Genomic DNA, 16,416 nt, shown 5'->3' with positions numbered 1-16,416 from the left:
AGGCGTACGCTCTGAAGTGATAAATCACACTTCTTTTCTGACAGTCCAATAGACGAACCTGTTTTGGTGAGGGGAACAGTACATGTCTGACTCCATTGGACCAGGTGTAAAGATTGGTGGAGGGGGGAATATGGTGTGGGGTTGTTTTTCCAGCCACCCTAATTTCCAGTGAAATATACTTTCTAAAAGCTTCAGCATCTCAAGATGTTTCAGACAATTTATTCATACCCCCAAATGAATCACAGCAGAGACTGTAAGCCAGGCCTTCTTGCCAAACATCACTGTCTAACCTCACAAACCTCAAAAACGTCACAATGCTTTTGGAAGAGTGGTCTAAAATTCCTATTAAACACACTCCTAAACCTTGTGGAAAGCCTTCCCAGACAAGTCAAAGCTATTATAGCTGCAAAGGGTGGGTAGACATCATATTATACCCAACGGTTTAAAATTGGAAAGTCACCCAAGTTGATATACGTCTGATGGCAGACAAGTGAACACTTTTGGCAACATAGTTTACAGTTACATAAAATATTAGTTTTACAACTAGGGCTGCCGAAGTGATCAGCGTTTAAGTTCTCTTTCTTGTTGCTTCCATGTCACAGACTGGTTGGTGGAGGAGTCACATGACTACACTCTCAGTAGTATGCTTTTATGCAAAGAGTATGTGAATATACTATATGGACAGCAGCCTCTCAGTGCATGGATGTAAAAGTCACTTTTTGATGTAAATTAATTTTGAGCAGAGTCACTCTTCTGAAATTTTAAAATGTTTAAAAATGTTTGTTAGTGAATGTATGAATAATTTCATCCTGCATGTTCACGTGAATGTCAATTTGATAATTTTCATATTTATTCTTAAACAGATTAGAGTACAAACCTTCACCTAATTATACTAAGTAAACGACAAATGAAAAAATACATGAATAAAACTAAGTAATTATATGGTAATTTATTTTCTTTTCACTCAGATCTATTTCTGTTGTTCTGTTGTTGTTTTTTTACATTTTAACTCTTGAATGGCTTCTGATTTTCTGTTCAGAACTCTTAAATTAGCCATATTTTTTTTGCCGAAATTCTATAAATTCAAGACTGACAGCACAATCAATAAAAAAAAATTGAAAATTCCTGTAAGATATTAACACACAAGTGGGTCAGTGGAACAGTAGAGCTAACACAGAGACACAAGACAAGGCAATGACAAATGGACACACAAAAAATAATCACACAAATAACAGTAAATGAAAACACAGGTGATTAGCAATCCAGTTTAAAGCAATCAGGATCATGATTGTTGGCAGACAATTAATTGTAAAAGCAGGAACTTCTATAGGCTCACACCATTTCTTCCCTCCTGCTTTATTTGATGACTCAGATTATAGAGGACTTAAATAATAACGTAACACTGGTGCAATAGAGCAGATAAAGCAAAGCTGCAGTGCAGGAGGGTCTTTATACATTATATATGAAGGCCAGTGAGATGATGCAAGATGCAAGAGCTTATTTCTCAAATCACATATAATGATCAACACTGGAGTAAAATATATATAACAAAATGTATGATGTATTGGATCATCTTGTCATTCTTTGTCTATTATTAAAAAAGTGCATTAAATTATTTATAACTGATATACCTTTACAGCACAAATCTCAGAATCTAACAACTAGCAACTACAGAAGGCAATATTTAACTTAAAATAAGACAAAGTTGGGACAGTATAGAACCTCATTTAACTTTATTTTATTTATTTATTAATATATATTTTGGATAACGGAATTGAGGTTTCAGATGTTATTTTGTCCCATTCTTCCTACAAACACGTCTTAATGTGTGCAACAATAAGAGATTGTGATTGTAACATTTTTCATTTCAAATGAAACGAAAGGTCAGGACTGCAGTACCCCTATGCTCTTATTCTGCATCCGTGACTTTTTTATGTGTGCAGCATGTTGTTTAGTATTGTCTTGTAGAGAAAATGCATTTATACCCCTAGAAAAGATCTAAGATGTTGTGTTAGATCTCTTGTTTTTGGTGCTATGCTATAAATTAAAAAGGCAACTGCCATCTAAAATAAACTACAGTATTTCTATTGCATCTCCTTAAACATGTAACTGTGTGTTCTGGTGATTCTCACCCCAGTCTGTGCCATCCCCTGCGCTCCTGGACTCTGGTGAGGTGTCCATGTCCTCAGTGTTGGACAGGAAGTCAAAGTCCTTCAGAGCTTCCTCTGCATCGGGATCATCACCTACATGTGTGGGAGAGAAAGGCGACGAAGGCTTCTTCCTCACAATCTGCACAAGAAACAGAACATGCTCATAACAACAGACTGTGTGGTTAAATTGTCTTCATATTATTTATTTAGTGTTAGTGACAATGTTCACATTAATAAGACCCTATATTTGAGTCCTAATGTACTCTCTTGTTCTTTCAGTACCAGTTCCATCTATAGTTCCTTGGTCCTGCTACCTCATAAACCTGGGTATGTAGGACTGCAGAGCTCTTGGTTCTCTATTACCACTTTTCCACTGGCATGATGATTATGTGCTAGTGCCAACAGTTCCACATCAAAATCACAGGTTTGTGGACAGAAAAATAAATGTGACAAATAATGTGATTTTCAATGTGCTGGACTTTCTTTCATTAACTGTTCTATTAACTATATAAGTGGTTCTGTTAAGATGCTACTTCTCAATATGTGATCATATGCAAAATTAAAGGCCTAGCTCTAGTGTTATTATACGATTAAATAGAATTTTTTTTTTTGATTTATTTTCTTTTTCATTACATATTTTTCATTTTGTTAACACTGAACATTGAATATGCAAATATGCATGTATTATAACGTTTCCATTCGTTAGAACCTCTGGAACTATAAAAAAAAAGCTACACTATTGAAAAACCTATATTGGTATTTTTTCCTAACAATCTCTTCTGATTGGTAGATAGAAAAGGCACCTTTTTAATATATTGTGGCTCTAAATGTGCTCTACCAAACAGTTAATAGTTTGGCCCTTGTGTTAAAGGTGCGAAGTTGCTTATCCCAGTCAAAACCCAACTTCATAAACTTCTGCTCACCGTTCTAGAATCTACAATGGTCTTTTCTTTCCCCTCACTGTCTTCCTCATCGTCCTCATCGCTGAATTCAGCGGCAGCGTTCTCAATGAAAAACGCCTCCAGCACAGAGCTCGAGTCAGACAGCTCCACTTTCCTACGACACACAGAATCAAAGAAAAGAAAGAGAGAAAGAAAATAGATTACAGATTCCAATCCTAACTGGCCCCAAGGCCAGAGGATCCTTATTAACATGCTGCCTGAGTTTGTATTACTTCTAGACTTTACTGAATTCTGCCTAATCTTCCTTTTTACTGGTGTTTAATTAACAATTAGGCTGCATAAATGTTGTGCATGCTAATTTAAACATTATTATATTCATTCAACATGTTGTTTATTGCTTGTTGTATAATGTACAGTTTTTTTCCTGACCAATCACAGGCGCTCCTTAGAATCAGTGTTCAACACACGCATACTGTACACCAATCACCAAGCCACACTATTAAACACACTGACAATAGAAGTAGATAGATAGATAGATAGGTTCTTAACGCCGTGCCGACACACTAGGGTCATTTTAACGGCGGTATTTAAGTCAAATCTTCAAACTGTGCATTATTTTATCTAAAATTAATTATAAAAGTTGAGTTATATTTAAAAAATTTAAAAAATTCATAATTTTTCCAGGTGCTGCGGCTTTAAGCACATTTGGCATCTCACGTTCAGTAAAAAACCTCAGTCTATCTGAGTGCAGTGGTTTGCAGTCCATTAAAATGTGTTTCAAGGTAAGTCTGTCTTTACAGAGGTGACAGGTTGGAGCATCTTCTCCAGTCAGTAGATGTTGGTGCGTCAACTTTGAGTGACCGATTCTACATTTTGTAAGTATGGTTTGATGTAGACGACTGTCCATTCTAGTGTAGGTTCGTCCGACTTTGTCCTCTATGTCATGCAGTTTGTTAAAGGTTTTACTGTCCCATTCGGTCTGCCATTTGTTTTTGAAATACGCGAAGATCTGTGGATAGCTGTCTCTGGGAGGGATGGGTCGTGTGCTGATTCTGACTGCAGTGGATGTTCTGGCAAGTCGATCTGCTCTTTCATTTCCTGGGATTCCAATATGGCTTGGGATCCAGCAGTAGACTACGTCAAAGTCTTGATCTCGTAGTACTTTGTCCTTTCTCAGTATTTCTGTAACAATGGGATGGACTGTGTCAGGGTGTTCCAAGGCTTTAAGGCAGGATTTGGAGTCTGTAAAAATGATAAATTTTTTCCGGTTGCTTGTTTGGATGTATTCCAAGGCCAATAATAGCGCATATGCTTCTGCGGAGAATATGGAACTGGAGTTTGGTAGCTGTATACTGTGCTGGTAGTTTGCGCATGTGACTGCTGATATGACTCTTGTTTCAGTTTTGGAGCCATCTGTGTAGACTGTCATATGACGTAGGTAACATCCTCTGGTTTCAAGGAATAACTGGTAGTAGTCATTCGGGTGGGTGTTTTGCTTTCGTTTTTCTGCCAGTTTCAATATTATGTTTGGTGTTGTATACTCCCAGGGGGCTATGGGCTGGCAAGTCTGATTCATCGAATCCATGGGAAGCTCCAGGGCTTCCAGGTCCGATTTGATTCGAAGTCCTAGGGGTCGGATCTGTGTTGGTTTGGCCTCATATTTATTTTCGAAGCGATTCCTGAACGTAGCTTTGTAGGCAGGGTTTGATCTATTTCCATAGAGTTTAACAGCATAGTTCAGGGCCATTGTTTGTCGTCTTAGACGAAGTGGTGGTTCATTTGCTTCCACATATAAGCTGTCTATGGGAGATGTTCTGTATGCACCTAAGGCCAGTCTCAGGCCTTGATGTTGAATTGTGTTTAACGGACGAAGGTATGACGTTCTGGTTGCACCATATATAATACTGCCATAGTCCAGTCTGGACTGTATTAGAGCTCTGAAAAGGTGCCGGAGTAGGTGGAAGTTTGCTCCCCATCTAGTATTGGCTAGCACTCTTATTATATTCAGTGTTTTATGACATTTGTTTCTTAAGTACTGGATGTGGTGTTTAAAGGAGAGTTTTTGATCTAGGAATATCCCCAGAAATTTTGTCTCTTTCTCCAGTTTAATGGCTACTCCATCCAGATACAAGACGGGATCTGGGTGAAGTGATCGTAGTTGGCAAAAATGGTTGCATGTTGTTTTAGATTTGGAGATCTTGAACCCATTTTGGGCAGTCCACCGCAATATGTTGTTTATTGCGATTTGAAGTTTTCGTTCGATAGCTGGCATGTATTTTCCTTTGTAGCATATACATAAATCATCAACATAAAGTGAGCACATGATGTCAGTGTCCAGTACTTCAGTTACTTGATTGATTTTGATGTTGAACAAGGTTACAGATAATATGCTACCTTGTGGTACACCCAGTTCCTGAGTATGAGTTTCAGAATACGTGTCTTTTATTTTAACTTTGAAACGTCTGCCAGTCAGGAAGTTTGCAATAAACGTGGGTAGCCGTCCTTTGAGGCCCATTTTCTTCATATCAGCCAGGATGCCTTGTTTCCACGTGGTGTCATATGCCTTTTCAAGGTCAAAAAACACTGCTACAGTGTGCTGTTTATTCAGAAATCCATTCCTGATGAATGCTTCAATTCTTACTAGATGGTCTATCGTACTTCGGCCACGTCTGAAACCATTCTGAAAACTGCTGAGCAATCCATGTTGTTCCAGCACCCACACAAGTCGTCGATTTATCATTCTTTCCATGGTCTTACATAGGCAGCTCGTAAGCGCTATAGGTCGGTAGTTGTTTGGATCTGTGTGATCCTTTCCCGGCTTTGGAATAGGGATGATAGTTGCTTCCTTCCAACTGGTTGGTATATTGCCCGTTGTCCAAATTTCATTGATTATATGTAATAGTGTTTGGCAAGTGCTGTCCGGAAGGTGCTTTAGGAACTGATAGTGTATTTGGTCTGGTCCTACGGCCGTATCGTGTGCCGTACTAATGGCAAGTTGTAGTTCTTCCAATAAGAAGAGACAGTTGTATGGCTCATGATTGTCTGAGTTAAAAGAGAGTGGGCTTCTAAGTTGTTGTAAGTAGATTTTCCGAAATTCAGGGAGGCAAGTTTCTATGGAAGAGTTGTTCTCGAAAGATCTTGCAAGTTCGTCCGCTATTTCCTTTTCTTTTGTTATTATAGTTCCTTTGCATTGTAGATGTTGAATTTGTGGAGATCTGTTTTTGTTCTTCATGCAGTTGATCATGTTCCAGACCTTCTTTGAGGGAGAGTTCATCTGCAGTTTTGAAACAAAGTTTTCCCACGTGAACCTTTTGGCCGCCCTTATTGTTCTGCGAGCTTGAGCTCTGCTGATTTTTATTTTGATGAAGTTGTCCATAGTGGGGTGTTTGTTGAAATATTTGATTGCTTTTTTCCTATTACGAATAGCAGCTTTGCAGTCTTCATTAAACCATGGATTAAAATGTTTCGTATTTTTTGTTGTGGATTTGGGTATTGTTTGTTCAGCTATGTCTATGAGGGAGTTTGTGAACCATTCAATTGAAGGTTTGTCGTTTAGGTTAAGAATCTGGTACTGTACTTCACAGGAAGTACGAAAGGCTTGCCAATCGGCCCTTTTGAGTTGCCACTTTGAAGGTTTTAGTAGTCTTGTTTCGGTAGTAAAACTGATCCTTAGTGGGTAGTGGTCACTTCCACATTGATCATCCCAAACTTGCCAAGTCGTGTCAAGGAAGAGGTCCGGGGAACAGATTGTGAGGTCTATAGCAGAGTAAGTTCCATGTCCGGGGTGCAGATAAGTATTGTCCCCATTGTTTAAAAGACATAAACTTCTTGCATTCATAAGGTCTTCAATCATTCTGCCTCTGTTGTCCGTCTTCGTACTTCCCCATAACGTGTTGTGTCCATTAAAATCTCCCATGAGGATGACAGGAGAAGGGAGTTGATTTATTAATGCGTCCAAGTCTTGCTGTTGTACATGGATCACTGGGGGTAGATACATCGAGCACAAGGTTATTGGTTTATGCAGGGTCACTCGAATAGCTGTAGCTTGAATGACAGAGTTTATCATAATTCTACTGTGGAGAACATTGTCCCGGATCAGTATTGCTGTCCCACCTGTTGGCCGATAAGTGGACGGACCTGGTGATAGATACAGAATATACTTTTTGCAGGTTGCAATATTTTGTGCGTCCATTTGTGTCTCCTGGAGACAGAAGGCTATGGGATTCAATATTGCCGCCAATTGTTGGAGTTCCGGAAAATTTGCCTTGAAACCTCTGCAATTCCACTGTACGATATTAATGTCAGCTATCATGTGGGTAGAACATGCAATTGGTCCTTGGGTTTACCTCTGGGTGATGAGCTTCTGTGGCGTCTCGGTTTCGGGTCTTGCATTTCTACTTCGTTTGGTGTATCTTTTGGTTTGTTGTGTTGAAGAGTTGGTTTAGTTTGAGAGCCTGAACTCTTCCTCGATTTACTATTGGTTTCTGATTCCATAGCTTTGTGGCCAGAAGTCGTTTTCTGTTTGTGGGTAACCGTTTCTTGTGCACTTAAAATTGGACAGGGTTTTGCACCACAAACCCATGTTAAATCAGTTTGTGTGTCCACATTTGATGTGACCTTTACTGCTGCTGCGTAGGACTTCTCAGGACGAAAGTTCAGAGTTTGTTCTACAAGTCTCCTGGCTTCGAAGTACGGAATCTTGTTGCTGTGTTTTAGTTTCTGGATTTCTTTCTCTTTGTTCCATACAGGACAATATTTGGCAGCCGCACTATGGTCTCCATTACAGTTTACACATTTTGGGGGTTCCTTGCACTCAATTCCATGTTCAGGTTCTCCGCAGGTGATGCATATCGCAGCACTGTTGCAGTTTGTTGCTCCATGTCCGAACTTTTGGCATTTGAAGCATCTGAGCGGGTTTGGAATGTAAGGATCAACCGTTGTTTTTATGTATCCTATGTCCACTTTTTCAGGCAGATGTGCCCTATTGAAAGTCAAAATATATGTATGAGTCTTGAAAGTGTAGTTTGATTTTTTGATAATAATCCGTCTAACGTGTGTAACTCCTTGTAATGACATCTCGTCAGTTATTTCAGAGTCTTCCAGTCCGTCAAGTTCTCGGGTACGTATAACGCCTTTGCTGCTGTTGAGAAAGGGGTGCATAGTCACCTTGATCTTCACACCGGCGAGCTCCGTGGCACGGAGCAGATTGTCCATCTGTGCTTTCTTGGAGCATTCCACCAAAATTTGACCAGATCTCAGTTTTTTGACGTTTTTAACTGTTCCAGCTATACCAAGGATACCCTTGTGGATAGCAAATGGCGACAGTTTAGTAATAGGAGGATCTTGTGTCATGGATTCCAGCAGTACAAAGTGTTGGCCATCGTCTTTCAAAGTTAAGGGTTGATCCGTTTTCTCGTAGTGTAGGTCCAGGTCGATCATCCTTCTTTTAGCATTAGTTCTCTCCATGGTGATATATTGTTTGGTTCGCCATCCCTACTCCCCACCCACCTCGGAGTCCAACTAGGGGACGCACAGAGCCGCGGATCTCCAGCGGATGTGTGTCAGGGATATAGGGATGGTATACTCGAGCAGTCATTAGATGGTATGTCGCTACTCGATTGACCCTTCAGCCGACGCCTTCTGGTCTCACTGATATCCTGGTGGCATATCCGGAGTTTCCAGGGCAGGTCTCGACCAGCCGATTGATCAGAGTGGGCCACTCTGACCACCTGACTATGTGAAGTAGGAGCCAAAGTACCGTGTTGGGTTCTGGGAGCCGCAGCCACCAGTTCCCTCAGACACCAGGATCTCTTCCTCCACAGACACAGGTCGCACCTCACGGCAAACGAGGCGTCCCATTTTTCGCCTCGTACGAAAAGCAAGGGAGTGCTGAGAACCTATTCTATTCCGGGATTCTCACGGAAGGGGGGGGGGGGGGTAGGGGGGGGTATGGTTGTCCTGCCCTTGACATATCAGGATGCCTATGGTTGTAGATACCCTGTTGGCGTCAATTGGAGGATCAATCTAGGCACCTCTTTGGCTGCATCTGCTATCAAGAAGCAGAGCAATCTCCGGGAGGGCCGGGACAATAGAAGTAATGACAATGATAATCTATGTGTATTAGGCAGCAAGTGCACAATCAGTTATCAGGATAAGCATCAGCAGCCGGAGCCCGAGAGAGCACAAATGACCATGATTTCTCTGGGTGGGTAGATTGCACTCTTTCTCCAGATCACTTCTATTGTGATTCTGGCTGGCACAGGTGTCTGTTGGCTACTGTATTAGAGCTGGAGATCTGGCGCTTTCCTTAAAACATGTTGTCTGATTGGTGATACTGCTGAATTGGCAATATCTGGAAAGAAGTGGTGGTGTCGGGTGCATTGCAAGTGATAGTAGAAGTACTGTGGTGCTAGAAGTGAGTGGGTAGGTCAACTGGGCAGAAAAATAGATGCAGTTGTCATGTCAGTAATAAAGGACAAAGAGTGGGCTAATAGAGTTTCATCTACTACTAACATCATTTTCATTAATTTATAGCACTCACTATACTACCACTAGAATAGCATAGTGGATTATAAATCTATAAATTATATTATATATGCGTTTTGCTTCATTGTTTTCTTTATTAGTATTCTTTATTAGATGGTTTACAAAACAACTTATTAAAAAAAAAGAAATTAACCTTGACTTAAATGCAGCATTGGGAATGCTATGAATCAATCAGGTCTGTCTATTATCTGATTTACAGTATAATATAATTAATAAAGTTACTATTGGTGCCAACACCTCTCCAGTAGATGAGATTGTACCAGCCAAAACCTCAACATTCATCACTCTGTCAGTGACTGAGTCACCTACTTCCTCTTCAAGCTGATTGCTCCTGACTCACCCTGCTGTGTTAGCTCCCTTGGGTGCAGTGTCCGTCCCGTTAAGCAGCGGCTCCTGACCGGACCGATCACCTGTGCCGTCACCCGCTAAACCCAGCAGGGCTTTCACTCTCTGAGACTTGACGTCCAGAATTGTGTCCGTGTAGCCCACCTCCTGCAGGTACCTAAAGAGGCAGACAGAGGGCGCTGTGTGAGAGGGAAAAGCATTGAGCCTTTTCTCAAGCATCTGTTTGTGTCTCACTTGATCACATCTGTTTTAAAATATAAAAATATGAAATAAGTACAGTTGTGATGGGAATGTTTCATGAAATTGGACATGAAAGTCATTAAATTGAATTTAATGACCATTATTTTCTCTGGGACAAATGAATTACAACATATCTGTTATCTTTAATAGATTAAAAAGTGAAGGACCTGGTTTCAAGACTTGTTAAATCAATAAAAGGTCATAAATTATTAATTTAGTAGCGCAAAAAAGTTCTAGAATGTCTTTAAACTTCCTGCTAGTGATCACGATAGGCGACAGATGGAAGCTTCTCTGAGATCACATTAAAATGATAAAGCATTTAACCTCAAGAATCCCGTATCAACATGGTGGCGGTAGTATCATGTTCTAAGGCTGGCACACTGAACAAAGTGGATATAATAATGATGTAATACACAACATACTGTACAAATATACATTTTAAAAATTAATATAAGTTAAAAAATATAAATACACCTTCTTAAATGATAAATTTAGTGGTCCAAAAAGTTCCAGAATGCCTTTAAACTTGGTGGCTTGGATGGTAGCTTCTCTGAGCCCACATTCAAACGATAAAGCATTAATCTTTAAGAATTCTTTACCAACTGTTAAGCATGGTGACGGTACCATGATGTTTTCTGTTGCTTGTATATTTTACAAAATGGATATAATAATGATGTATATGATATTAGGGACTGAATGTTCACCATTACACTTATTAATCCCTTCGCAACTCTTTGCAGAATTACTGTACAGAGCACCATAGTTCCAGAGAAAACAGTTCCACTGCTTCACAGCCATTATTAACACATAGTGCTGATAGGTTCATCCATAGGTTGTTCTAGGTCTATACTATAGGCAATATCAATGTATAGGGTACAGGGCTTTCAAAACATCCGTGTCAGCAATGGATGCAACTTAAAGTAGCTGAATGCATTCATTTAAAAGGGTTGTATGTACAGTTCACGAGCTTTGGATAAAACTCTGATTCTTAATTTGTCAAAATTATGAACTTTCAGAGCCCTCTTACATCATAAATCCCCAAAATCAGACCTGATCTGTGAAGAAGGGAAGAATTTTTTTTCAGCTAAACGAGGTGCGACATCCGAGTGCTCGCAGTCCGTGTGCATCTAGGCTGTGAGAACATGGGGGTGGACTACTTTAACAGAGGCACAGCACACTAACAAAGATCAATGAGCCTCCCACTGCCTGTGTTTCCCACTCATCTCACGCCTGCGGTGCTGCACTCTACGGAAGCTCTAATTGGCTGGGGGGGGGAAAGGGGTGAGGGTATGTCACACAGTTGTGAATGAAAGGTTAGGAGTGTGTGTAACGGGCGGTGGAGTGTATGTCGTTTACACTGCAGCTCTACCCTGCCTGTGTGTGACGTACGTGTGTGAGGAACACATGGTGCTGAGAAGAAAGAATGTGGGCAGAAGAGGGCACTGTCGAGCCACACAGTAAACCTAGAGCTGTCTATAGTCGTGACTAATGTGGCTGATTGGATTGTTTGCTCTGTTTGTAAATAGGACAAAGCTCTTTCTTTAAAAGGCAGTGGCCTTTAAACCAGTCCTCAGGGTCCCTATTGTGGTTCAAACTATGTGTGGACTTGTTTGAGAGCCACTGATGGAGAAAATGCATTAGACTTCTGTTCATTCCAGTTTTAACCTTATGTAGCCAGAGAACCCTGACAAATCCAGGACTTAATGAGGTCTAGAAAGCCAAGTAGGGGGAAGCAGGTCTTTAGGGGTCTCTAAAAAGAGAAGTGTGTGTTCTAAGCTTACAGATGAAAGGAAATATTGTTTTTGCCGATTTGCTGAGGTTAAACATTACTGGCCCAACCATATAAGACCTGAGGCACTCCACAGACACAATTCTAAAGTTTGAAAGAAATGTAATTTTTACATACAATTCTGTAAAACCAACAAAATCACATAAAAAAACCACAAATACTTCTTATTTAATTTGATTGCAGTTTTTGGACAATGATTCTTAATAGTAACTGCAATTTTTTGAAGATTTCTTGAAAAACCAAGGAAAAGTAATGCTCTTTTGAACCCTCAATTTTTAATCTATTATATTTAAATGCAAATTAGCATCTCATTGCTGTCATATAAAAAGCTTGTATTGTTGCTCTTTATACTGGGTAAAAATATTTTGGTGAATAAACAATAGAAATAGGCTAAAATATATTTGAATATAATCTTTTGACACCTATGAAATCAGTTTTTATTTTCTTTACCAAATTGTCTTATTGTTTTCTCATGTAAATTTTTAGTCTTTGTTTTCAGAAACAACATTAAACTGGGACTGTATTAACAAAAATATGTACTGACAAGATATAGCTATAATATAACTAGATTATTTTCTACACTGTAGAAAAGGTGCATGCATACATTATGCGTACATCAACAGAAGTTTCACCACAAGAAGGCAGAAGTTGCACTTACAGGGGTGCACCATTTGAAAATCAGTGAAACACACTTGCAATAAATCCGCCCCAAACTTGCCTATAGCATCATGTGAATTGTATTCTGGAACGGAAGATTTTAGAGCTACGAATTACGTTTACACATAATTTTACTACATTATTAAACTGATAATAGCATACACCGTTACACCACCTCCAGATTAACACATCACTATTTTTAAACTGTAAAAATATAAAAAATAAAAAAAGGAGGCGACTTTTCCGACAGTCGTGTTCTGCCTCCTCCTGTCTAGCCGCCTCCTTTCTTTAACCCCACTGAATGAATGGCCAGGAAACTGCTTCCAGTCACGATGACCTAATGATCGTATGAACAGCACAGCAGCAGGTCATAACTGCTTACTGAACAGATCAGCAGGTCCTGGGGTCACTGTAAAGTTTCAGACCTGGAAATCCAGACGGTTAGTCTGACACAATAACTCACCATGCATACTTTACTGGAACTGGACATCAATAAGGTCAGCTAAAGGGCGGTAGCATTGGCCAGTGCGTGGGGGAGGGGAGTAAGGATGTTGTGACTGCGACAAAATCCCTGACCACAATTGTTAAAGCTGATGTTTTCTCCCGCAGTCATTAGATTTCACAATCAAATGCTGATCAAATCCTGAACGTTTAGAAAAGAATAGAATGAGAATAAGAGGGAATGTTTCTTTCTGTTGTTCTGCACTGGAGCTACCAGGCTAATGTGGCTAACAAGCAGCAGTGTGCTGAACATTTTTACAGTGTTAAATTCTGAATTATTATATAATGTTTTGCATTTCATTCTGTACAACATGGTGGTGGTAGTATCATGGTTTGAGGCCATATTGATTCAGCTTGACTCTTTAAAGGTCAATTTTTGTAATAGAGGTGTGTGAATGTGTGAAGAAGTCCTGACCATTGATTTTTCTGCCAACATAAAGACTTAGAAAAAACTTAGTACTAATAACTAACTCTACTGTACTAATAATCCTTTAACTTAATAAAGCTCAAATGGGACAAGTAAATAAACTTAATGTACTATCATTACTTTTATTGAAACTATTACACTCTGAAAGGGGCGTAAAGTAGTTGCTTTAAGAGCGAGCTTAATGGAATTATTTGTGTGGCAATTAATCGCCAGCTAAAACTTAATGAGCGTGAAAGGCCTGGGGGAGATTTGTACTCACTGCCTGAGCAGCTGCCGTCCTTGCTTCCAGGAGAGCTGGTTGTTTAGAGAGCCAGAAGTCTCCTTCTCGTTCGCCTCTTCTGTAAAACAAACAAGAACAGAGGAGGAGAGTGTGAGAGTGTACATATACACAGCTAATAATCCAATGCAGTAAACACTATCAAACATGTCTAATACACAAATATACAGTGATACAGTGATGATGATGATGTCTGGAGCATAGAAAACACTGCATTCCACTTTATAAACTAAATATATGGTGATGGTAGGATCATGGTTATGGACCAAGAGGGCTTGCCATGACTGACACAAATACTGAATATTACAAAGATATGGGCCACCCAACAAGACAATGACCCTTAGCACAAAAGCTGTTCTACTGTTTTAAATGGCTGACTAGAGTCAGATATGATAGTACAGCCAATAGAATAGGACTTTCTTGAGCAAAAAAAAACTAAACTTAAACAGATGTGGGCTAGAGACGTATAAAGTCCCCTCCTCAGCTTTGAACTGTGGATCAGTGATGGCTGATGATGGCTGTCAAAGCTCTACCATGGCTCTCGTAGTCCCCTGAAGTAAACACACTAGAATTTTGAGGACAGATCTTAAAGTGAAAAGGACGAAATGTTTCTTTACTTGTTCTCACATGCCGTGTTACGGTTCTAAGCAGCACATATAGAGCTTTGATCCAATGTAGCGCAACACATGAGCTGTCACACTGAAAACATGGATGACAAAAAGCTGTTGGAAAATACCGTGTTCCACTCAACCTGTATACTCAGAGAACTGATTAGTTGGCGGTAGAGGCGCCCCTCGCATGCAGAGATGACAAAGCCTGACTGCGTCACACAGCAGCCAAGCACACACACACACACACATAGACACACACACACACACACACACACACTTCACACTCGCTTTGATATCTCAATTAATGAGCTGAGCGCTGTGTGAGACTGACGGCTCTCTGAAGGCTTCTGGTGTTTTATGAGTGAGGAAGCCGGGTTGTGCTGATGACATGCAGATGAGGCCTCTGTATGTGTGTGTGTGAGAGTGTGTGTGCATGAGCGTGAGTGAGCGAGAGAAAGTCTACAAGTGTGTGTGAGAGAAGAAACACACACTCACACTGACTCCATCAGCTCAGTCGGGCCTGATTTGAGCAGGAGGTTTAAAGAGGGCAGGTGTAGAACAGCACACCCCCCCCCCCACATCTCCCACACCCCTCCCCTCCCCACGTCCTCATCAACACTTCATGCACTCTCAGAGAAAGCTGCCTTCATGCATACAAAGCAGTCTATAAGTGTGTAATAAGAGGATGAGTCTGATGGCACAAGAGACACTGAGAGGATATCACTGGATAAAAAGCAGGGATAGTGCTTGAATAGGAAAGCTTCCACAGCCTGGACACTGAGAAAGGCCCTGACGCATGTTGGAAAATGAGTCTTGTAGACTTCATTCTGGCCACAAATAGCCAAAGAGCTCTCCAACTGTTAAGCATGGTGGTGGATGGATCATGCTTTAGGCTTATGTCGCAATGTTGACAGTGGTACAGCAAGTGTTTCACTGATAGAGGTAAAGGTGGACTCTAAAGAAGAATTCTGTCTGTACTCTGCAATCATTCCATTAGAGTGTGCTTTGCTTCTTCTTATGTTATCTAATCAGCACCTGAAAACCTTAAGCTGCAAGCTGTGTCTTTCACATGGTCATATGGGAACTGTAGGGGATAGATACAGGTACGGATACAGATATTGAAGGAGCCTTCTGTCCGTACCCTGCATTAATGTTGTCTGTATTTGTGCACCTTTTCTTAAAGCTTAAAGATACAAACAGACAACTATTTTAAGCTACGAAGAAGAAACTATGGCAGAAATACAATTAATGGCTGTGCATCGCTTACACTGATACCTCTCCTAACACTCAACATGGAGTCTGTTAATAGATAACGGTTAAGCAGGAAAACACCAATTTCAAGTTTATTTTAAGATTCTTCTCTTATAGGTTACATTTAAATGATGTTGAACACATAGTTTACAAACATAGTTCCTCACTGCAGACTTTAAAATATTTTGTTATCTTCTGTGATCATTCCTCACCTTAACAGGCACAGTGGTAAAAACAAAGGTTAAAATAGCTAATAATGGATTGTGCTTGATCCATTAGTATTTGATGTGAGGATTTTAATCCAGATCCAGGTCAGGTCTTTTGTTTTTGCCACTGCGTTCTAAACGAATATATTAGGAACATCCATAAACTTAAACAATCAACTGCAGTCAAAAGGCAAATTAAATCAACAGAGACTTACCAGAGTCAAAACTTGGTGCCTTCATTTCACCCAGATTTAGCTCTGTTCCATATTTTAACTTGTGGTATTTTGCCCTGGAAAAAAATGTGAAAAAGACAGGAGAAAGAATTGAAAAAAGAATTGAATTACATGATCATCTTGTTTGTGCATGTGCTGAGTTACTATATATACATTTAAACAATAACTATCGTAAAATAAGGCCAAACAAAAAAGGATGTGTTTCATAAATGTAAGTCATGAGGTTCATACAATACGTTGTACGTGCATTCTGAACATCACAACTAAGAGATCAGACACAA

General features: G+C 40.0%; 1 protein-coding gene across 6 annotated transcripts in view; it reads right to left on the bottom strand.

Moving 5' to 3' along the window:
• Positions 1 to 16,416, bottom strand: part of LOC103029182 (striatin) — a 54,120-nt gene that overhangs the window by 10,817 nt on the left and 26,887 nt on the right. For all 6 annotated transcript variants that reach the window (XM_007230162.4, XM_007230164.4, XM_007230165.4 and 3 more), the window contains exons 3-7: positions 16,118 to 16,191; positions 13,817 to 13,895; positions 9,939 to 10,100; positions 3,074 to 3,206; positions 2,133 to 2,289 (exon numbers count right to left, since the gene is read on the bottom strand). In XM_007230162.4, the coding sequence (XP_007230224.3) occupies positions 2,133 to 2,289; positions 3,074 to 3,206; positions 9,939 to 10,100; positions 13,817 to 13,895; positions 16,118 to 16,191 (605 nt within the window). The remainder of the gene's footprint in view (positions 1 to 2,132; positions 2,290 to 3,073; positions 3,207 to 9,938; positions 10,101 to 13,816; positions 13,896 to 16,117; positions 16,192 to 16,416) is intronic.

The sequence above is a fragment of the Astyanax mexicanus genome, chromosome 25 (assembly GCF_023375975.1).
Source record: "Astyanax mexicanus isolate ESR-SI-001 chromosome 25, AstMex3_surface, whole genome shotgun sequence".
Taxonomy (NCBI): Eukaryota; Metazoa; Chordata; class Actinopteri; order Characiformes; family Acestrorhamphidae; genus Astyanax; species Astyanax mexicanus.
The sequence above is the reverse complement of the archived record's forward strand: the minus strand, read 5'-3'. Positions and strand labels throughout refer to the sequence as shown.